General features: G+C 38.3%; 1 protein-coding gene across 4 annotated transcripts in view; it reads left to right on the top strand.

Annotated features, from left to right (window-relative positions):
- The window catches only part of LOC126188967 (serine/threonine-protein phosphatase 4 regulatory subunit 1-like), a 328,109-nt gene extending 305,320 nt beyond the window's left edge, over positions 1-22,789 (top strand). For all 4 annotated transcript variants that reach the window (XM_049930729.1, XM_049930728.1, XM_049930730.1 and 1 more), the window contains 7 exons: positions 152-914; positions 5,858-6,086; positions 6,250-6,605; positions 7,936-8,097; positions 12,915-13,136; positions 20,409-20,676; positions 21,637-22,789. In XM_049930729.1, the coding sequence (XP_049786686.1) occupies positions 152-914; positions 5,858-6,086; positions 6,250-6,605; positions 7,936-8,097; positions 12,915-13,136; positions 20,409-20,676; positions 21,637-21,746 (2,110 nt within the window). In that variant the 3' untranslated portion in view covers positions 21,747-22,789. The remainder of the gene's footprint in view (positions 1-151; positions 915-5,857; positions 6,087-6,249; positions 6,606-7,935; positions 8,098-12,914; positions 13,137-20,408; positions 20,677-21,636) is intronic.
- The last annotated feature ends 871 nt before the right edge of the window (positions 22,790-23,660 follow it).

The raw sequence follows: 23,660 nt of genomic DNA, 5'->3' as shown, positions 1-23,660 counted from the left end.
AATTGATCTTGGGTGTAATGCTAGTACATAGGTGAGAAATTTAAGATTTCAGATAACTGCTGTTCTGGGCAATGTAGTCAGTGTAGGAAAAAATCCTTTTTATTGTTGGTTATACTACAGATAGTTTCTAATAGATGGTTTACAATTCTAGGTTGTTTGCTGATAGAGTGAATGAGCAGGAACATTCTAATGCAGGATGGTGGTCAGGCAGTGTTTCAAGAACAGCAGGTGTGATAGACTACTCTCAGGTCTATGCACCACTTGATCCTCCTCCACAGCCACCTTCTGAACCAACTAAAATTTTGCACCAAAGTAGCACTGATCAATCTTCTGCAGAGAATCATTCCAATAGTTCTGTCTCTCACACCCTTACACAAGATGATCCTCCTCCATCATTACCGCCACCACCCCCTCCACCCCCACCACCTTCTTTGCGCCTCCATAGTAAGGTAATGCCAGACTCGCCAAGAAAACCACCACCCAAACCACCAGGTGATCCGCCACCTGAGCCTCCATCTGTTGTAGCTTCAAGTATTAACAAGGAGTTAGATGTAGCAAATGACAGCCCATCTAATGATATGGACACACAGTTGTCTGACCAGTCTACAGAGATTGATCTTGTTACTGAAAACACTTATTCAGTCACGTTAAATGAGTCAGGTGCTAAAATGTCAGTTGTCAAAAATCAAAATCATACTGAAGACACCATTGGTCGTGGCAAATATCACATCCATCTTGAAAGTGGTCTTGCTCCATACAACACATTTCAATACTGGAGAATGCCTATACCCGAGCTGGAACTGGACATCAGCCTCAATGAGCAACTGAAGCCGGCTGCAGTGACTGTTAAGGCTCGTGTTCAAGATGATCAACGTACTTTTGCATCAGAGCTTTCTGTGGACATGGATATTGATGTGAGTATTTTAGTAACATTGGCTCCTCTAGCTGATTCGTAAATTACACTTAAATTTACCTGTTCCTTTTTCTGTGAGAGGAATGCTAATTACAGTCACACAAATAGTCTCAAATTCTGCAATTGCTGTGTCCCCATTTTTAGTTTAGAAGAAATTGTAACGGTTTGCTTTTCTGCCATGAGTTTCTGATTTAACATGTCCACTACATATGCTCTATTGATGTGCCTGTGTTTCTGCTGCACTCGTATTGCAAAATTGTTAAAATCACACAGTCATTGATGTAAAGAATTTAAATAGGAAATTTTCTGCACCAGTGTGAAACTAAACATTAAAGGACATCATTGGTGGGTAATAGTGGCATGTTAAAAACAGTAGTTTACACATTCCTTGCTGTATGGAATTTAATGCTAGTTTTTAATTCTTAAGTTCTCTCTGAGTTACAGGTAAGTGGTGGTATGCCCTTGCCTTCCTCAGAATCCCATATGGACAACACAGTAATAAACATCCATTGCGTAGAGGAACAACTGGAGGTGTTGAAAACAAATAAGTCACCAGGTTCGGATTGAATCCGGATTTGGTTCTTCAGTGTACTCTATGGCATTGGCTCCTTACTTAGCTTTCATTTATTGTGAATATCTACCCCAGCGCAAAGTCCTAGGCGACTCGAAAAAGTGCAGTGACTCCTGTGTATGAGAAGGGCAAAAGAACGAGCCCATAAAATTACAGACCAATATCCCTTACGTTGGTTTGCTGCAGAATCCTTGAAAACATTCTCAGTTGAAATATATTAAATTGTCTTGAGAGAGAGAAGCTTAAGTCCACAAATCAGCATGGTTTTAGAAAGCTTTGCTTATGCGAAACTAGACTTGTTCTTTTCTCACCTGATACTGTGGACTGTAGATGAAGGGCAACAGGCAAATTTCATATTTGTAGATTGCCAGAAACATTTGGCAGAGTGCTCCATTGCAAGTTGTTAAAGAAAGTAACAGTATATGGGATAAGTTCACAGATATGATGTGAATGGCTCGAAGACTTACTAAGTTATAAAACCCAGTATGTTGTCCTCAATGGCGACTGTTCATTAGAGGCAAGGGTATCGTCAGGAGTGCGGCAGGAAAGTGAGATACGACTGCTATTTTTCTCTATATACGTAAATGATTTGGCACACAGTGTGGGCAGCAATCTACGGTTGTTTGCTGGTGATGCTGTGATGTATGAAAAGGTGTCGAAGTGACTGCAAGAGAATACAAATGACCTAGACAAAATTTCTAGTTGGTGCGATGAATTGCAGCTAGCTCTACATGTAGAGAAGTGTAAGTTAATATGGACTTTAGTTCTGTTAGTGTGTTTGGATCCGTACCAAGCCAGATTAACAGAAGACATCGAAGTAGTTCGGAGGTGGGCTGTTAGATTTGTGACTGGTAGGTTCAGACAATACATAAGGGTTATTGAGATGCTGCGGGATCTCAAATGGGAATCTCTGGAGGACAGGCAACATTCTTTTCAAAGACCACTATTGGGAAAATTTAGAGAACCAGCATGTGCTAGACTATTCTGTTGTGTTTAACATACGTTGCGCAGTAGTTCTTCCTTCATTCTATTTGCAAGTGGAACAGGAAAGGAAATTAGTAGTGCAAGAGGGTACCCCCACCATATGTCATAAGGTGGATAGCAGAGTATCTGTGTAGATGTAGACCTTTACTCATTTTTTCCAACCAGATGTATCAGGACTCTCAATTAAATGTAGACTGTGAACCACTGTCCAACTAAGTGCCAGAAAAAAATCATGTGGCAGACTTAAACTGAACCACGAACATTGCTTGTAATAGTGTAATTCTCAACAAACACTGTTTCGAGATATTGTAAAGAAATTCTTTTGGTTATCTTCATTCTTTCCATTTCCTTAGTAACATTTGCTGTACTTGTTTCTAACTAATTTACATATGGTGAAACTGCAGTGACACTAGATGCGTAACATGCTGTGTGAATGTGAGACTGTAGTAATCAAATTTCATAAGCTTGGGAAAAAAGTCATGTATAATTTTTTGTTCATTCGCTTATCTGCATTTCTGGTACATACCTTTAAGTCCCCATCCCACAGCACTCTTAACACACCACTAGGTGAACCAAAAACGTGCAGCTCATTGATAAAGTTGAGATGGGCTGCACCATTTTATTCGGACTCTTCTAGCAGTATGCTTTGGTACAGTGATGTGAGGGTATCAGTGTGTACCAGGACTGCTATGTGATCAGTGGATTTTGCCCTTTGAAGCACCTTACGAAATCTAAATGTTATGTTGTCACTTTTACACTGCATGGCAAAAAAGTGAAGCACCCAGAATGCTAGGAGGAAACACTACTAAACTTCACTGGTTGAGAGAGCCTGTGATGTTATTTCAATGATTAAATACTTCAAACTCTCATCCATACGACATTGCATCCCCTTTGGTATGGATACAAGCACGGATTTGGTTGGGAAGGGTGTCGTAAAGCCATTGTAGCCTCTCCTGAGACAAACTGGCCCATAACTGTTGTAACTAGGCCTTGATACAGCAAAACCCCGAATTAATAAACCTGCTTATGACGAATACATCCTGTAGTCCCAGTGACTCTACCGAAAAACTAATTTCTCCCAATTTTAAGTCTGCTTTTAAGGAATAAACACGAAATACTCTGCAAATTGAAATCCAATTTTCAGATAATTCTTGACACATTATACTGAGGTTCCAATTTCTTTCCATTTCACTAAGGCCACATTGTCCTGTGTTGTGCGATGGCCTGTGGTCATACAGTGTGGAAACAATTTGATAACCTTTACAGTGCCCAATCGATATAAGCTTACGAACCCAGAAGTATTTTCAGTGCTAATGAAGATGATCTTTTCTAATTAACATCTTGCAAAATCGTAAGGGAGAAAAATGAGAGGGGTAAAAAAGATTAAGAATTGATAATACTATTGTGTGTAAATATAAAAACCTGTGCCCTGTACGCATCAAAAAACATAATTTCTAAGAAACGTAAACATTGTGTGTCATCCTCTGACCTTTGCTAGTCACCTGCCGCCTCTGACCTGGGCATAATGCAATCCGTTAAAGCCAAATGTAGAGTAGCAGTTGCACAGAAGTCAACTTCGTTCGAGAGATAGTGACGACTCTGCATTCTACAGGTTATGCATGCGTTTGTTCCTACCTGGAATTCTGTTATCACAGTGGACTGAGTTAAATTGTTTCACAAAGGCTGGCTGCAGTACACCAGTTGCTGTTAAAGATGACATTGTTCCAGAAGTAATATGGTGTAGGATCATGATATTTCTGAAAATGTGTCATTCCAGGCTTAATTAACATGCACATTTGTTACTAACCACAAAAATTGACTGTATGCTCTGTTAGCTTTCTAGATAATAGGCTGGAACATGAAGGACAAATTAATAAAATTCCAGGCATTTGTTATGATGCCTTTATCGCAGACTGATAAAAGTGAAATGTGTGAAATACTTGTGAAAGTACGCTAAGGTCGGACCTGCTGGTGTAACAACAACCCGTTGCACTAAGTTTCACTGTTGACGTGCAAGGAACAGATACCATTAGAAATAGATCTTCCTCTTCCAGTGTAGATAGAGTTTTCTAAATTATATCAACCAGCTGGAGTGATAACTTCTTTCTCTACATTACGCTGGAAAAAATTACATTCCGTAGTGCAGGCTATTAAGTAGCACCTATATCACCTAAACATGCTTGAATTTCTCTTCTGGGTTACTCATTCCGCGTATGTCAGACTGCCTATTTAAGGAACCCTCTGTTTAAGGAAAAAGTATTGGATGCCCAGAGATTTGTTAAAAAAAGGCGGTTTTCTGGATACAGGCTTTGGGAAGGAATTGTTTACCAAGCTGGTCCCACAGGGCAGTGACAGATATCTTGTTGGCCACAGTAGTGGCTCAGTATCATGTAGACAGGTACCAGACATGTGCCATGTGCAGACAAGAATTTTCCTTTGGAAAAATGGCACATAGATAATGTCTCATCACAGGTAACACATGAGGATGCAAACACACCATGATGCCAGGAGTAACACTGTTGTGCCTCTACAAAACAGTGGAAGAATGGAGCTTCCATTGCTGATGACAATACAACACCATTTATCAGCAATCCATGCTTCGTGGCCGTGGCACCACTCAAAACTCTCATTTGTGTGGTGGTGGTAATGGCAGTTTACACACAATACGATATTCATCTAGTCCTGCTGCTTGTCTGTGACCAATGGTGTGGAATGACACAAAATGTTGCAGGAAGTCCATTATTTGTTCTCAGATGGCAGGTGGAGTTAAAAGGGCTTATGATGGGCTAGGTACACAATTAAGTGATCATTTGTGGTCAGATGTGGTTCACTTGTACGTTGACAACTAGTATACCTGCCCTCACTTTCCCATGCACTCAAACATCGGGGCATTGTCTCATCTAGATGCCTCACAGATCTGTATATTGCTCAATCCAACCATCCAGCTTAATGTGCTGATAACACTGTCCCACACAAGGACACTTGCTCAATGTCTGACAGTTAATGCCTGTTAAATACTCCAGCAGGCCTGGTAACAACACTAAACGTGACTGATACTAATGCACTCTGGTGTCCATTCTACCTCTCAATTCAAATTGTATCTCAATCATTTGTACATCTGCTAATATTGTGTACATCTTTGAAATTACATTGGCATCCAACTGTGCCTCCTGGATGCTTAACTATTTTTGTCAGGCAGTGTATTTAGTTGTTTGCATTTCACATGAATTGCTGTATGCTTTGGTCTTTAATTTTTAGGTCAAAGTCTTCAGTATCTTGCCTTTAAAAAGAATTAGGAAAAATAAGATTCTTCTTCCTAATTTAGATAAATATCAGTCATTTCCGTTTTTCAAACAGTTGATGAAATTAATGTACAACACTTGTTCCAGATGGAGCTGGACCAATTAGCAACAAGGCTAGAGGCATCTGCAAAAGTTGAAGACAGCAGTGAGATAGATCCAGTCAGTAAACAGGACACAGGAGGTGGTGCAATTGTGCAGGCTCAGATAGGCACTGCTGCTGTGGCTGTGGTCACTGATGAACATCACAATTCTACTGTCCTGGCATCTTCAGCACAAAAGGCTGTCCTTAAAGTTCACCCAGAGTCCACAAGTGGTAGTGAGTATTTAAATAAGTGGAGACACACAGTAGATGTGCTGACTTAGATAATGCCAGATTTTCAATTTTCCTTATTTTGTCAATGAAACTCATTGCAGTGTAAATCATACCTGCAGGAAACATAACCAGCTAATTAGTGACACTTTACATTTGTTTGTTACAGTTCACGCCTATGCTTGTATTAATCCAGTTGTGCCAGCTCCAAGTCTTCTGTCGGGAACAGCAACTTCTGCCCCACCTCCTCCCCCTCCACCTCCTCCGCCACCACCACCACCACCTCCTCCCCCACCTCCGCCACCACCACCACCACCTGTACTTGAGGAAATATCGCAAGACTTAGTTCCACAAATGTTGATCGACCATTTTGTGTCGATGACACACCCAGATCTGGCAAAGAGTGTTGATGGTGAAATACCCCATCATTGTGCTTTCAGCATTCCAGCTGTTGCTCTGACACTTGGACGAAGACACTGGGGACTCATTAGAAATACATATGAAACGTTAGCATCACACACGCAGGTAAGTAATGTCTGAGAATGCTTGTAAATAAATTTTCATTTAGTGTGAAAGTGTGTGTGGACACTGGTCCGGATGGAGTTACTTTCCCATTTGCTTTCACCTTTTTGTAGCATTGAGAATAACACAAACTTGTGTTTAAATAAAAAATGTTCCTGAAAGGGACATCAATCCCATTTAGTGTGACAAGATGAAAGTTTAAGGGTAGATACATCATTATGTGTAGACACAGTAAAAGTGTGCTGTATACAATGGCCCTGCAAGGATTATAAATGTTTGCTTTGATTTTCAAACTCACAAACTCGTATTTCAGCAAGTGTTTTCCCACTAGTGTGTGTTGTCAGCATCATCTTTTGGGAACACACACAGTTCTTTAATCATCCAAGAACCTGATGTTCTTTTTTGAATGACTGTATTAAGGATAGTGCTAAAAGTGCAAAACTTGCATGCATTGTCAGACGGGTGTTCCTTCCAAAACAGCAGCACGCGCGCGCATGTGAAAGCACATCTTGTGCACATGACTGCCAACTCTGGCACTCATGTGTGCATGAGGTGTGCCTTCATGTGTGTATGAATGGTGTTTCTCTTCTGCAGATGAAGGCTGTGACTGAAGGCTTTATGTGAGTTTCATTTAATTGTGCCTGTCTGCAGCTTAATGTCTCTTCTTTACGGTAAGCAGCAATCTGCCTTTTCCTACATTGTTGAGCATTTTAGAAAGTTACAGATATCCGCCTGATGAGGAGGAAATAAAGTTCTTTGAATACTATATATAAATGGAATACCAATTACAGGGTGTGTATTGGGAATTATTTTCATTTTTGTTTAAGAAGTATGCTTCATGTTTAATTATGTATCAAATATTTTCCTTGTAAATGTTAGCCACAGTTTATTATTTGTGTAAATGTTTATTACTTCTGTGCTCAGATAGATACATACATACATCAATAAATCGTCAGTGCACGAATTTTGTTTTCCTTTAAGATAGTGATAAAATGTTTATCATTTAGTTTTAAAATCACATACGTCAGTTTTAAACTTACATGTTTAATATGGAATTAAAGTTCATACATTTCCATGATTTCCACAAGTGTTAATCCTCAGAGGCAAAACTGTTAACAAATACTTCCTAGTTCATTCAGCATTCAGTTCTAGGTTTTCCAACAAGTTCACAGTATATGACTTACAGGGTTTCAGAAATAACTCAACAAAGAATATACTAGTTTATAAGTAAAGAGCGTATTATGAAAAATTGATTTGAAATCTGGGTTAAAAGGTTGTTAAGGGTTAATATGTTGTTAAATTTTTCTGTAAAAATACTCTATCCTTGTTCCAGTGGAAGGTAAGGCGTACTGCAGCAGCAAGTATTCATGAACTAGCGAAGATCTTGGGTGAACACATAACAACTAGAGACCTGGTTCCTATCTTTAGTGGTTTTATCAAAGATGTGGATGAAGTGCGTATTGGCATTCTGCGCCATTTTGCAGACTTCATTCGAGTGAGTGTTAATAGATTTCTTGAATAAAAGTTGTTAAAACCCAACAGACTTTGTAATTTTGTGTACCACTGAAATGAGGTATTATGAATCTACTCTGCCTTCCATTGCATAGTAAATATTATTTTCACAAATAGCTGTTTGTGGTTTTGTGTGTGTCTGGTCTGCCTGTGTGTGAGCTGCTACTTGGTGAGTACCGTATTCACTCGAATCTAAGCCGCACCTGAAAAATGACTCGAAATAAAGGAAAAAAATATTTCCCGAATCTAAGCCACACCTGAAATTTGAGACTCGAAATTCAAGGGGAGAAAAAAGTTTTAGGCCGCACCTCCAAATCGAAACAAAGTTGGTCCATTGTAATATTCGACACAATGTAGGTCGAATGAAAGACGATACATCTGCAGTAGTTTGGTTAGAGTCGTAAGCTTAGCAGTTAAGCTTTACCAGGTAGCCATTGCTATGCATCAGGCGCTCCGTCCGTATTTATATGGGTACCCTTCCTTTTTCACATGCTTCATCTGGTTTGAATCGATTGCTTATTTTGCTTTGATCTGATAAGTGCCTTTTTTTTGTTATAGGTGTTTACATACGTCACTCTAAGCTGAAAATGCGTTACTGTACTGTGTCATGCATTGTTTGTCTCATTCTGATAGTGCGTGTTTACGGCCTGTCGCCTCTCGCGGCATGACTTGCTTTTGTGCGCGCTACCGCCACTTAAAAAAAAAAGAGCAATCGTCTCATTAGCGAAACAATGGCAAGAGACTATTTGTTGTTACTTACACTGCTGCTTTCTTTGATAATGATCAACAAGAACCAAATAATAGACTGCGTATGATAGAACATGTTCCGAACGAGAGTTAGGCGCAAATTTTTCTCCGTTTGAAAATCTTTGCGGCCGCTTTTCTAGTACATCAAATTCTGCACAGAAATTACTCAGTCAGTTACCGTGCTTCATTTCTGACTATATCACTATTAGGCATAAGAATAATACGAATATAAACATGATACGATACGTATATTCTTCCGCGTTTGCTGTTGTCGCACTCTAGTTTCGTAGTTTATTAGGCAGACAGGATTTAAATGAGATAGCTGCTAACACGAAAGAATACATGGCAAAATGTTTATATTCGTATTATTCTTATGGTGAAGAGAATACTGCATGTGATTCACATTTCATCAGGTTCCTATTAGCAACCATCTCTTCTCACAGGTAGGAAAAAACACGGAACGTAGAGTTGGCCATATTGACAAACATCGCAAACAGTCTTGCCAGTCGGATTTTCGTAGTACATTGAAATTCTGCTACATTCGAAGATGAACAATACGGAATTTGTATTTACTTCGTTGGATAATGTATGAAAATGCAGTGGTCGAAACTCAGGGCGGGGAAAAAAAAAGTTTAGGCACCAGTATTTATCTTTGTGCCCACAAAGCATGCTAGTGTAGCGCTACATATATTAGACGGCAGAAGTTAGTTGTGGCGGCACCTACCAACATTTTTCAGAACTTCCGCTTGCTTTGCACTCGATTCTAAGCTGGAGGCGGTTTTTTGGATTACAGAAACCGGAAAAAAAGTGTGGCTTAGATTCGAGTAAATACGGTAGATTATTTCATCTATCCAATTAAGTTATATTATGCAGCTAGCTTAAAGGCACAAGTTTTACAACTATATGTAAAATAAGAGAAAGTAACCACTTAACCTACACAGAATTCGTGTGTGGCGCACCGAAAAACACAATAGAAAACAATTTTCAAGCTGTTGCGCATTCATGCACACAGCTACGTTCGAGGGGTACCCAAAGAAAACCAGAATTATTTTTAAAAGCTATATGCTTTAAAGTTGTTTCCAAAACAATCTTATCACCTTTAAGTACTCTCCATTAAAACTAAAACACTTGTCCCACTGGTGCTTCCGCTATCTGAAACATTTTTTGTGGTCATCTTTAGAAATGGCTGACAGCTCCTCCCTCATTTTTTCTCGACTTCTTCAATGTTGTCGAATCGGCATCCTTTTGTGCTCCTTTTCATGCATGGCAATGGAAAAATTTGCATGGAGAAAGATAAAGTGAGTAAGGTGTGTGGGGACAACAGAACCATGCCATTTTTGGCCAAAAACTAGCAGAGATGATTGTGTGTTTGCAGCTACATTGTCGTGGAAAAACTAGTTTCCTGTCTGCTGCAAATTGGGTCTTTTTGATTAACACTGTTGCGCAATCTTCTTAAAACTCCCAAACAGAAGGTTTGATTGATAGTCTGATTTGGGGACAAACTCTGAATGAACTACGTCCTTATCATCAAAGAAGCAAATCAGCATGGTTTTGGTGTTCAATTTGACTTCCCATTTTTTTTGGATGGGGTGGTCAGGACATTTGCCAATGGCTTGACTGTTGCTCTATTTCTGCATTGTAATCATAGCACCATGTCTCACCAGTAACCACCTTTGACAGAAAATCTGGATCACTTTCAAGTTTTTGTTTCGAAGCACGGCATTTCGAACTCTACTTTCCTTTTGGTTACCAGGCAGAACATAAGGAAAAAACTTGGCAGCAACCCTTTCATTCCAAAATCTTTTGGTAAAATTTGCTGAACCAAGACCAAAGATAACCCACTAACCTCCAACACTTGATAAATTGTCTTTCGATGGTTGGTGAGTACAAGCTCTTGAATTATGTTCAAAATTTTCGTTGATTCAGGCAGTTGATGGATGTCCAGAATGAGCTTTGTCATCAATTGCCATGTCACCATTTTTAAATTGAGCAAACAAACTTGTATACTAGAGTTTCTCCCATTGTCATCTTGGTAAGCTGTTTCCAAAATTAAAACAGTTTCAGCAGCACTCAGGACCATCATCCTAGAAGCCAGCTGTAAACTTGAGTTCCATGCCACACACCACCTGAAAAAACTATCCACAGTGTTAGTGCAACACCTAAGAAGTGAGGTCCCTCTTCCTATCCCTCACAAACACCAACCACAACAGCACCTTCAATGAACCCCTCATAGCCAACAAACCTAGCCTAGCCACCCTACTCAACTCCCAATCCCAGCACATACCCCACACAGACCATATCTCAACTATAGCCACAGTCAAATGCCACATATCGCCAGTCCCAATTCAGTTCCCATCCACTCATCCAGATCCCTCTCTCCTCCAGAGATGGCAGAGTTAGGAGAGTGACACATTTGCTTTAAGATTTGCATGAAACTTGAGAACCTTCTCAGAGACAAACCAAATGCTGCAGGAAGCCTACACTGATGAGTGCTTAAGCCGTACTTGGTGTTACGGATGGTTCACACGGTTTAAAAATGGCTGGACAGAAATAAAGGATGACCCTTGCTCAGGACACCCTCCAATGTCTACCGATGTCAGGAACATCAACGAAATTGTGCCTCCCAATCAAAGATTGTTTGTCAGAGAGATTACAGAAGAATGTAACATTTCAGTGGGATCATGTCATGAAATCCTAGCACAGCATCTTGGAATGGCTCATAAGTCAAGACTAGAAAGACCTTCGCCTCAGAATTTGTTAGAGCTTTTGGATTGCGTGAATGAGAACAAGATGTTTTTTATGCAAATCATAACTGGCGATGAGATGTGAGGTAATGGCCCAATCTTAACAATAGGTTGGGAAAGGTTCTCAAAGACGAAACAAGCTCATCAGGTCAAGTCAAATGTCAAAGCCATGCTGATAGTTTTCTTTGACCTTGAACAGTTAGTTCATTATGAATTCTTGCCACAGGGACAATCTGTTCATTGATGGTACTATTGGGATGTGTTAAGAAACCTGTGAGAAAATGCAAGGAGGAAATGGCCTGAAATGTGGTGAGACAATACATGGCTGTTCTATCATAGCAACGCATCTGCACATTCACCCCTGTTGATGCATGACTATTGCACAAAAGACGAAATCACTGTGCTGCCTCATCCTTCGTAATTTCCAGATAAGTTTCGTCACAGTCATTTGTCTGCCATGACTAGATAAAATTTCCTATAACAAAACTTTTATTTGCACTGTGTTGTTACCATAGCAAACCAATTAAACCTACAAATAACTTAGAGCTCACAATAAATTGTTTAATTTTTCAATCAAAAATTTTTTTAAATGAGCTATTGTTTTGCACAGGATGAATGAAGAGATTTTTTAGTCATAAGCTACCATGCTCTCGGTAAAATATTTTAGTAGGGAAAGATGCAATGTTAACACACTAAGGCTATTTTTAAATCTTTGTGCATGATACATATCCCAACCACACCACAGTTTTTCACATTTCAGCACACTTCCATATAGTTCTAGGGCATGGTATACTTTCTTATCTAGGTTTTTCAAGAGGGATATGTATAATATCCATATGCAATAATAAATTGTTAATACTGTTGTTATTATGCAACTGTATATTTCAAAGTCACAACTTGATAATCAGCCTTCTAAATGAAAAATTTGTTATATGTAAAAGTTTCCGAAATTTCTGACCCGGCATTACAATTTCACGTTTGTCATAGTGGCTAACATGAAATAAGAATTCATTTCACACTGGCATCACTCGTAGGGTGTGCCAGATTACTACGTTGAAATTGTGCTCAATTTCTTGTATTTCAGATGTATGTTCTACATGAAACTTGAATATTTAATGTATAAAACTGTTTTGTTTGTTTAAAACATATTTCTTAAGAAAAATGCATTGTTTCATGTTCTCTCTCTCTCTCTCTCTCTCTCTCTGTGTGTGTGTGTGTGTGTGTGTGTGTGTGTGTGTGTGTGTGTGTGTGTGTGTGTGTGTGTGTAATATATTACTATATACCAGTAAAATGTTTGCATCATCCACAGTTGCTAAGTCCTGGTGACCGTGAGATGTACCTGCCTCGCTTGGAAGAGTTCCACTCGACGGACAACACATTGGATTGGCGTTTCCGACATGAACTGGCTCATCAGATGCTGTTGGCAGTGGAATTGTTTCCACCATTTGCAGTATGTCGTCATATGGGTCCTCTGACACTGAGCTTGCTTGTGGATAGAGTGGCCCACGTAAGACGGCAGGCAATAGAGCTTGTGAGTGTGCAGATTCATATATATATTTATATCTCGTGTGGAAAGTCAAGGTTGGAATACAAACAATTGTGAAAAGGGTAGATTGCTACTCACCGAAAAGATGCCACATTTAGTTGCATGAGGTTTTGTTTGTGTGTGTGTGTGTGTGTGTGTGTGTGTGTGTGTGTGTGTGTGTGTGTGTTCATTCGTTCCATTTTCCTTTCTTTTCTGAAGAAGGCTTTGGCTGAAAGCTCAGTGTGCAATAGCCTTTTCGTTATGACTGCCGCTATTCAACATCATTTTTAAGTGAGTAGTAGTCAATCCTTTCCATAATTAATACCTCAAGTACATTCATTCTAAACTATTTGTACAGCTGTGCACTAATTGGTAGTATTTGTCTCCACATCCAGAGTGTTTGAATATTGATTAGTATGAAGTAATTATTCAACCGTTCAAAAATTTATTTGATTGCTCTTGCTCACTTGCTTGACCGTCAGCAGAATTTGCCTGCTGTTAGTTCTTGGAATTCTAGCAATTGAAGTGAAGCTATTTGAATTTGTGAAGAGATTCTGTTACTTAGGATTAAGGGCATTGACATAGGATGTGTAGATGTATTTTAAGCAAAACTGGGGAACAGATGATCAGTAGTTCATAGCTTCAAAGAGTACTTTTTGTGATGTTGATTGGTATTTAATATGTGCTAGAAACACTTAAGAGTATTTGTAACATTTGCATCATGTTCTGCCATCTTATGTAAATTCCAGTATAACAAATTACGAATATGGTGAACAGTATTTTTTTAAAAAAAAATTACTGTCTGTGTGATTGCTGTAGTGCTGTAGTAGAGTGGAGTGAGCTGTTTCCCAATCTTTCTTCTTAAGGAAAGGATTAATAATTATGGACTATTTAGTTGTATCATTTCACAGTAACCTCTGACAAAGTGATGGTATTGATTTATCATTAGAATGTTGTAAGATTAAAGATTTCACGTTATACTGGTTACATGCCGAACAAATAATTGGAAAATAGTGCAGCAAGGTAATAGTAATTTGATTCTCAATAAGTCGTGTATCTCCATAAACTGAACTGGCTGCCTGGTACCTGGACATATGCCAGTAAATAAACATCCGCATCTCGTGGTCTAGTGGCTAGCATTGATTCCCGGCCTGGTTGGGAATTTTCTCTGCCCAGGGACTGGGTGTTTCTGTTGTCCTCATCATTCCATCGTCATTCATGAAAGTGATTGGATTGGACTGTGTACCAATTGGGAATGTGTATGGGTGCTGATGACCCTGCAGTTGAGTTCCCCACAAACCAATCCTTTGTCGCCAACATAATCGTCAGTAAACCAAAGAAAGTTTGTGTTTCTGTACACTTGGTAACACAGGGTATATACGACCCAGGACAACCAGGAGAAAACCGGAAAAACCTCAGGAATTTTTTAGAATTTCGGGAGGTTTTCATTGTTTTAGTTTTTAGTAAATTTTTACGATTTTGACTGGTAAGAATGAATACTCTAAGGAACGAGAGGGAAAAAAGAAAATAAAACTTTAAATAAGTTTCAAAGGAAATGCGCCACATACAACAAAACAGTGCTCATACAAGTGCCTGCCAACTGCAGAATATGTCAAGGCTTTAGGAAGACTATGCAATGCTTCATAACAACAAATTGCCTCCGATGCGCGTGAAGTCACAACTGTTTAAATTAGATTCGTTTGAGCAGTTGAGCCGTGTATGATTTAATACCATCTCCCGCTTATGGCTACAGAAGTGTGGCTGTAAGCAGAAGCAGCAAGCAGCCAGATGCTACCCAGGAAAATTTTGTTAGTGCGCCCAAGCTGCTAGATTCTCGTATGCTTAACAATCCCGGATCTAGGGGGGGAGGGGAAGTATCTGCCCCGGCCAGCAATTTCGAGGGGGTCCCAAATTCATATTCTTGAGGAAAGGAACCTTGTTTCACAAAGTTCCTAGCATCCAGCATACGGTGGTCTATTGATTATTCATATGATTTTGAAACACATCCATGTTCCATTTTGAATACATTCTTAGTTGATTTCTGAATGAATCATAAGTTGATTTTTGAATGCATGCATAATGTCTCTGCCAGGAGAATGCCTGTCACATCTAGAAATAAACTTTCCAGCAGGCAAAAAGGGATGGTGCGATACTAGCTGAGCGGGATAAAGCCGAATAGGTGTATGCCAATCGCAGTTTGTGATTTATGTGATTGTGACTGGGTTTGCAAATGATCAGCATTGTTATAATTACTGGCAAAATCCATAGACTCAAACTACCTGGGTGGAAGTTAGCGACTAACAGGAATAACAGTTAAGAAAGATTATGTATTATCTTCTCGGTGTATCAAAGTAAATGAAATTTTGATAGAAAATTTTTGGCCAGACCGTTACACTAGTAAAAGTGCTAGTTGTACAGTCCCTGGCTAGCAGCTGCCGAGTTCTGTTTTGGGAGTAGCATGGAAAATGCATTGTACAAACACACAATAATGCCTGACTGGAGGACAAATGTGGGATAATTAAACCGGTGATTGTAGCAGATTGGTGAAGTTAATAGGAGAATAAGTCTTGATACTGGCAGGAATGGTTGCAGAATTAGTGATAACATTGTTTGTTAGAATGAGGAAGGAGAAGAAACTGGGATGTCACACAAATTGTGGAAGAATATGATGATTCCAAATTCATATAAAAATTTTGTACTACTTCTTTTCGATCTCGTGCTTGAGAAGCTGGAGCATATGAATGAAATGTGAAATCATTTCCTAATGTAAAGCTCTTTGCTTGTAGTAGGCATAGGCATTTGATAATGGTACTTCGTGAATTATATTCGGTCGTATTGCAAAAATGACCATTTGTGCCAAACCAGTCTCACTTAGTTTGTTAAAATTGCTGCAATATTAGACAGGCCTATTTCGTTCTATCTAGCAGATAGTGACAAAATAAACGTAATCAGATCGGGGAAATTACACCAGTCTTAAGTACTATCTGTATTAACAACTTATTAAGTATTAGATGACGACCTTTCGTTTCTTCATGTAGCAAAACGTTAGACGGACGTTTAATGAAATAATAGATTCTTTTGCAGAAAGGAAAGCATGTCTGGTAAAGAGGTAGCGAGATTAGAGAGAGAGAGAGAGAGAGAGAGAGAGAGAGAGAGAGAGAGAGAGAGAGAGAGAGAGAAATGCTAGGACATAAGGGTTGAGGAAATGTGTATCGTCATGCTTGTCTTTTGCCTGTACTGGTTTTATGTATCCAAAATTTACTTTGTCACTCAAAACAAGAAGTTGTTAACTAAATAGGCAATAAAGAAGGTAAGTTTTCTGAAGATTTCTTTTTCTCCTCGGTACAAATAATCCCATCCAGTATTGAGGTTCTTTTCTTTTTTTAAAAAGAGAGAGAGAGAGAGAGAGAGAGAGAGAGAGAGAGAGAGGTGCAGGATTGCAGGATGTCGAACCTTCTGACTGAGAGCAGGAGAGAGACCACAGGGCATTTTAATTTCCACTGCCCTGAATATAGTTTGATGGAATCCATTACATAATATACATGTTTGAATTCCACAGAGCGAAACAGTGACGTGCGATAGAACAACGCTGTTAGAAGAGGCGCGGCACTGCACTTTGGCACACTTTGAGACCAAATAACATATCGTACATGAAAAGAGACAGCATTGGTCATATATTTTTCTATTGCAAAATCGATTTTGTGTCACTGAGTGACCATCTTCAGTGCTAGAAGTTAAAATTTTTTCACATTACGATCAGAGAGTACAACATAGAAAATCACAATTACATCTGCATATGAACATAACACTTGTTAAAACAAACCTATATTGTATAACAAATTGGGATGCACTGTTGTTACTAGGCTTACGGCAATCACATAGACTGAGGTCGCTGTTTACCTGCACTTGTTCAGCAGACCTCGGTGTGACGGGGCTTGACACGCCCTCTATGTGACATGTCACGTGAAGACATAGTGTTATTGGTTTTACGAATTATTAACACTAAATAAATCTTGTACTTTTGTGAATGTAGTAATTCAAATTTAAAATGTGCGTACAACACATAGCAGACGCAGGAGAACATCTAAAATACATTGGCATATTGTTTTTTATAAACTATAAAACATAAAATAGATCGATGATAAGTTGTTAGAGTGCAGAACATGTACAAAGCAAAAGATAATGCCACAGAATAATAAATGAACAACATAAAAAGAGGCGTAACACAGGTCTTTCTTAAAAAACGTAACACCCACCATCTGGCGTGGGAAGTCAAAAGTACAACGTTCGTAATTTATGTAACAAAAGTTAATACCAAGGAGTCAAAATATAAAAATAATAACGTTAATGCCAAGGAGTCAAATATATAAAAAAATAATCACAGTACGAAACTGCCGTTACTTAATAATTAAAATTCCGTGCAAATGTAAGGTGCGAACAAGTAGTATACATCAATCATCGAGAAACCATCATGAGGAAGGACAAGTAATAGTGTCACTTATACCAAAATGTACATTGTACTTTAGAGAAATTAAACATAGACTATGCACGATATCCAGCACTTATTCAAATAGCAAAAGAATTGTTAACATACATTAAAAATAATTACGTAAAGTGATAACCGGTTTGTATTACTTTGTGTCAACGCCTACGAGATGTCGACTGTCGTAAAATTATGTTCAGTAGGCGTCCATAAGTTCTGTAAATTACAGAACAAAAAAGAAAGAAGCATCATTTAAAAACCGAAATTAGTAATGTTATTAAAACAAACTGAAAACGTGTGTCAATGTGTTAAGATAGTTGAAATAGCGGCCATTATACGTGTTCTCGTAGCGAATATGACTGAGGCGTTGTATATAAGGGGTAACAAGCAGCTGACTATGAATTGCAAATTGTGATGAATGACCACAAGTTGAATTTATTTCATAGTAAATCGGAGAAGCATTCCCAAAAATGTGTGCTTCTCGATATCGTTTGCTCGTTGAGCAGCGTGATATCTGGAGCTTTATTATGAAAAAAGATCTCCATCTCTTCCATAAGGTCGAGAAGGCGACCTTTTTTACCCTTGTGCAACAATTTCAATTGCGATGTCAAATCTGGAGTTGTATGACCAGTTGCTACCAGATGGGCTGCGAAATTCGATTTTTCAGCAATATCTTTCCTCTCAAGTGCAACGTGCTCACGGAACCTTGTTTCTAATTTTCGTCCTGTTTGCCCTATGTAACTTGCATTACACGTGGCGCACACACAAGTTTGTAAACACCTGATTCATGTAAGACTTTGCGTTCATGAATGTTATTCCTTAAAAGCACGCCCAGTCTGTTCGCCGTCGAGAAACATACATTAATATTTCTCTTCTTGAATACACTGGCAATTTTATTGCTAATGGGGCCATAGAAAGGCAATGTGATAAATTTTTGATTTTTAGTTTCGCTTGTCTCATTCCGCCTTAAATTGTCTTTACTATATTTTTTGGATGTCATCTCATAAATGTTCATGACATATTTCATCGGGTAATTATTATTTCTTGCAATTTGTTTAACTATGTTTAACTCTTTCTCATGGTTTTCCTTAGATAATGGTAATCGGAACATACGATGAAATGCGAAGTGGAAGAACGCTTTTTTGTGTTGGTCTGGGTGTTGTGAACGATAATCTAAGATGATATCTGTGAACGTTGATTTTCTGTAAATGTCAAATGTATGTTTTCCATTTTCCCTTCCAATGGTTAAGTCTAAAAAATTAATGACTCCATTCTGTTCTTTTTCAACTGTGAAAGCAATTTTGTTGTGTAAGCTATTAAATGTACTGACGACTTCGTCAATATCAGATTGACTACCATTAATAAGCAATAGCGTGTCGTCTACATATCTATAGTAGTATACGATCTTTTTAGCTACTGTTGGAAAATCCAAAATGAATCCAAAAATTCCTAAGTTACGATCACAATTCAAGGTTCATAAGCAATCTAATCCCGTTAGACCGATAGTTGATGGGAGAGGGGGTCCGTTGGTGAATGTTGCGAAAAAATGTCTAACTATTTTGAATAAGCATTATAAATTTGTGCAACAGTTCTCGGTTAAAAATAGTACCCAATTAGTAGAGAAAATAAAAGATATACCTATTACAGACACTATGACGTTTCTTTCGCTAGACATTGTCAATTTATATACGAATATCCCGATTGATGAAACAATACAAATTATTGACGCTAATTTCAAAAACCACAGTAATATGTCCAGCGTGGAAATAAACGAGTTCATAGAATTATTATCATTCTGCTTAAAATATAACTATTTCACATTTAACGATAAAGTTTATGTCCAAAAAGATGGACTCGGCATGGGAAACTCTGTATCAGGGATTATGGCAGATATCTTTATTAACTATCTTGAATTGAAATTACTAAAAGATTTTCCAACAGTAGCTAAAAAGATCGTATACTACTATAGATATGTAGACGACACGCTATTGCTTATTAATGGTAGTCAATCTGATATTGACGAAGTCGTCAGTACATTTAATAGCTTACACAACAAAATTGCCAGATTTCGGTATAAAATGCCGTTGACCTTCCATGTATCTAGGAGTAATGGTTATTGTGAGTGGAAAGTGTGTAAGGGACATTAAAAACAAGTTTGGGTAAGAGAAGAAGATTCGAAATAAGGAGGGGGGCCACATTTGTTGTAAATTTTTAATCTGTTTATTGCAGATTCCAGCTACTGCAATTAATGTACGAGCAATGCTGCCTTTCCTATCTGGATCTAATTGATATGGTCATGAAGCAAGCTTTTTTTTTTTTTTTTTCTTTTTAAACAAACCAAAAGAAATTGGTTGTTTCCAAATTAAATCCTTGAAGTAATAAAATCATACATAAAACTGAAAATATTATGTACAAAGTAATAGTAAAAGGAATGAATGGTAGATGCAGGTACGGAGGTGGCGAATCCCAGAGGAATGTGTATCTTCGGAATGTCGGGAAAATCTTTCCGTGCCGGGCAGGAATTTGACATTGTCACAGGTCTGAAATGACTAGTACATTGTAGGCCTACCTCTAAAATATTGGGAAACGACACAAATGAAAATAAGATTTGTTGTTCTTCCTCATTAACATTATGTACAAGTTTTAAGTTCTTACTACTCCCAGTAAGACAAGATACAGAAAGTGGCAAGTTACACTGTTGTTTTCACGGCTCATGCACCTAAATGTTTTAATCGTGAGTCACCTGTAATTTATTTTTGGTTAGAAAATACCTCACACACAGTTTGGGTTTACAGGTATCTGCCATTGTCCATCACATCTCCACAGACTCAAATCTTCTCAGACCCCTCATTCTGGAGCTCGAGCAGCAGCTCGCGAGGAGTGCACTGTGGTCCCACCGACAGACTTTCGCTACGCTGTGTTACCGACTCATCGACGACGACAGTATCGACGGTGCTACGTTCTGCCGAGACTGGTTACTGCCACTGGTAGCTCTTTCTGCTGACAGAGTGCCAAATGTGCGACTTGTTGTGGCTCGAACTATTTCCAGGATAGCAGAAAAACGTAAGTGTGCCAGTGGTCTTCTCTTGTGAGGTAAGGTGTAGTTTAACTCTTTTGCTGCTACGGACACGGATACGTGATTTGCTGCACCATTACCCAGGTGCTGGGGACGTGTATACGTGCGTTGCTTGGGATTCCCTGCATTGCTGTGGACATCGGTATGTGTCCTGAGCCACTGACATAACACTGCTGTGAATGAATTGACTTCCATATATCGGTGGAAAAAAAATTTACGTACGACGTATCTGCCTTATTGTGTGCTATCGTTTGAACTCTTTTTCCATATCTTGAATGACTATTGTTTTGACTACGTGATTCGTGATGCACTGTGGCACGAACGGGCGCAGCGTGTAAGTTGTGTGTGACTGTGCGTCGAATATAAAACCCGATAACTCGAGAAAGAAATGAGATCTTTTCTGCTCTCAGTTTTAAATGAAATTTCGATATGTCGTCTGCATTTCGTTCACTGCAATGTATGAGCTAAAATCGATGATATGTAAAGTTTATGTAATGCATTTTTACCTCTGCAAAATCTTTAAAATTTTGTGTAGCTCAAAATTCAGTTATTTGAGTGAAGATAGCAGACTGTAAGATATGCAAAAATCAAATTTTTTTCACTGAAATAGGTTTTGAAATGTCGGGTGATAAATATGGAAAGTAGTCTGTCAGCATGGGCACCGGCATTTAGTGAGCTGTATAGCCGTAACAAAAGCCATTCTCAGAATGGAATGCAGAGAGCGCATTTGTAGCAGCAAAAGGATTAATGTAGCTTCACTACAAATGATTATAATATGAATCGTGGTCTGTTAATGCACTTTTCAAACCTCATAATGTGTAGAGTACTTCATGCATAACTGCTTCCTCATCCTATTTGTGAAGACACTTTTAATTACTTGTATCGTGTCAATTATTGTGGTCATTGCTTTCACTTGTTTATTTCTTGATTTTTTCCCCCTTTTACAGCAAATTTTTTATTGAAGAGAAGTGAACAGGTGGTGACAACTGCTCTCCTTTCGTTACGAAGGGATAGTGATCGTGATGTTCGATCCTTCGTTGCACAAAAGGAACTGTAGCTGTAAGGTTGGACTGTATGTGCTAAAATTACGACCATGTTAAGAGGACATCGAAAGTGGTTTGGCGCAACGATCTCATTGTTTTTGATCATTTTTTATTTTACTTCAGTGATAAGCAGACTTTTATGGGCATTGTTAATAGCCATTTTTTAAACTAAAGCCAGAGGGGTAGTCATTCTTGCCATAAAATTTTTAAAATATTTGATGGGTCTGCATTTTTCTTATGGTGTGCTTTCTATACATATTGGGCATAAATGTATTGCCACTTTTTAAGAGACAGCAAAATTATGTACAATCTTTGTATATGGCATTTATTTTAATTGATATCAGTTGTGCTGGCAGATTTGCTCTCCCTCCCTTCTCCATTTGTAATCTATGTACTGTCTTGCTTCCAGTTCTGCAATTACTCTGTGGAACTTAGAAATGGTTTCTGCATTTTTAGGCACTTTTATTTAAGAGAGCTGAATGTAATGGATGAATGGCAGGTGTAATGGCTGTGAAAGGGCATGGTGCAAAAATGTTGCGAACTGTGTATTTTATGCAGTCAGATAGTCTTAAATCATTGGCCATGCATTATGAGTTCCATTTGCAGGTTTCATTATTTAGTAAAAGTATTATTTTATGGATTTTTGTGACTTTGCTCAGTAACATTAAGTCCGTCATTGAAGTTCACCATAAATTCTGAATCAAAACCCTATTTTGATTAGGGAATTAGATTAGAATAATGTTGTGAAGTTCAGATTGTAAAATATTGTAAAATTTAACTGTAAATTAAATGCATTCAAAGTTTTTTTAAAAAGAAACAGAAGTTAAGCAGTTGTGGAATCTCTTGCCTTCTGAAAGTGTTTTATATTTAATTGTATCCTGACGGCTGTAAAACATGACTGTTGAGTGTAAAAATAATTTAAATAACTTATTTGCTGAACAAAATATTCCATTGTTATATACATATACAATAAATGTGTACATTATAAAGTTAAAAGGTCAATTAATTTGTATATTATGTGGAAAGTATTGTTGCATTTTTGCATTAAAAAAGACTGTTTTGTAAAATGAGTTTCCTTTTTCTTTTGTTTTGTGACACCATAAAATACATCCTTGTGAATTGGAAAATTGTGGTGGTCCCATAATATTTCCCTGATTTAATATTGACGTAAATTTCTGTATCTGAGTCAGTTTTGTGGACTCAGTGCAACTAAGGAAACATGACTTCAGAGTTAAGATTTTTTAGCTTTGATTTATGTTACGAGAAAATAAGATTACGAAGACTCACAAGAAATCATTACCATGCAAGAGCATTTGGTTAAACTAGAAATAAATGAATGTGCTTAAATGCAGTACCCAAGCAGATATCTTAACCAGGTATACTGTAGTCAGAAAATTAGTTTTACAGACTGTCAGAGTATAGCCACCAGGGACAGTTAAATTTCTCTAAAATTCTGTATGTAATATGGCATCACACAAGTGTAACCAATTTTCTGACTCAGTTAAGTTTACGTGAGAATCTGAGCTAGACTATAATCACTAGGCACAGTGGCATCAATCTGGAGGCAGTGATTCACTAACTTGGCTTCCTAAGATGTTCATTCAACTACACCAACAAACTTGCTACTAATGCAGAACACAATTACTTCAGCATTCCAAGCAGAAAACTGGCCAGTAATCTGAGCTATGGTATCCATCCAGGTGCACAAGATCTCACCAGATGTGTGAAAGTAAAGTAGGTTACCACTCCTTATTGGTGTGTAGTAGACATGGGAGTGTTGTGATATAACTGATTAAGATGAAACGTGTGGTTCATGCATGATGGAGCTCCAGATGGACTTTGAAGGTTTTTACGAAAATCAACATTGCTATCGATTCTGAAGTATTTATTGTTCTAGTGTTTGGTGTCACACGAAGAAGGTATTGGCA

The sequence above is a fragment of the Schistocerca cancellata genome, chromosome 5 (genome assembly GCF_023864275.1).
Source record: "Schistocerca cancellata isolate TAMUIC-IGC-003103 chromosome 5, iqSchCanc2.1, whole genome shotgun sequence".
Taxonomy (NCBI): domain Eukaryota; kingdom Metazoa; phylum Arthropoda; class Insecta; order Orthoptera; family Acrididae; genus Schistocerca; species Schistocerca cancellata.
The sequence above is the reverse complement of the archived record's forward strand: the minus strand, read 5'-3'. Positions and strand labels throughout refer to the sequence as shown.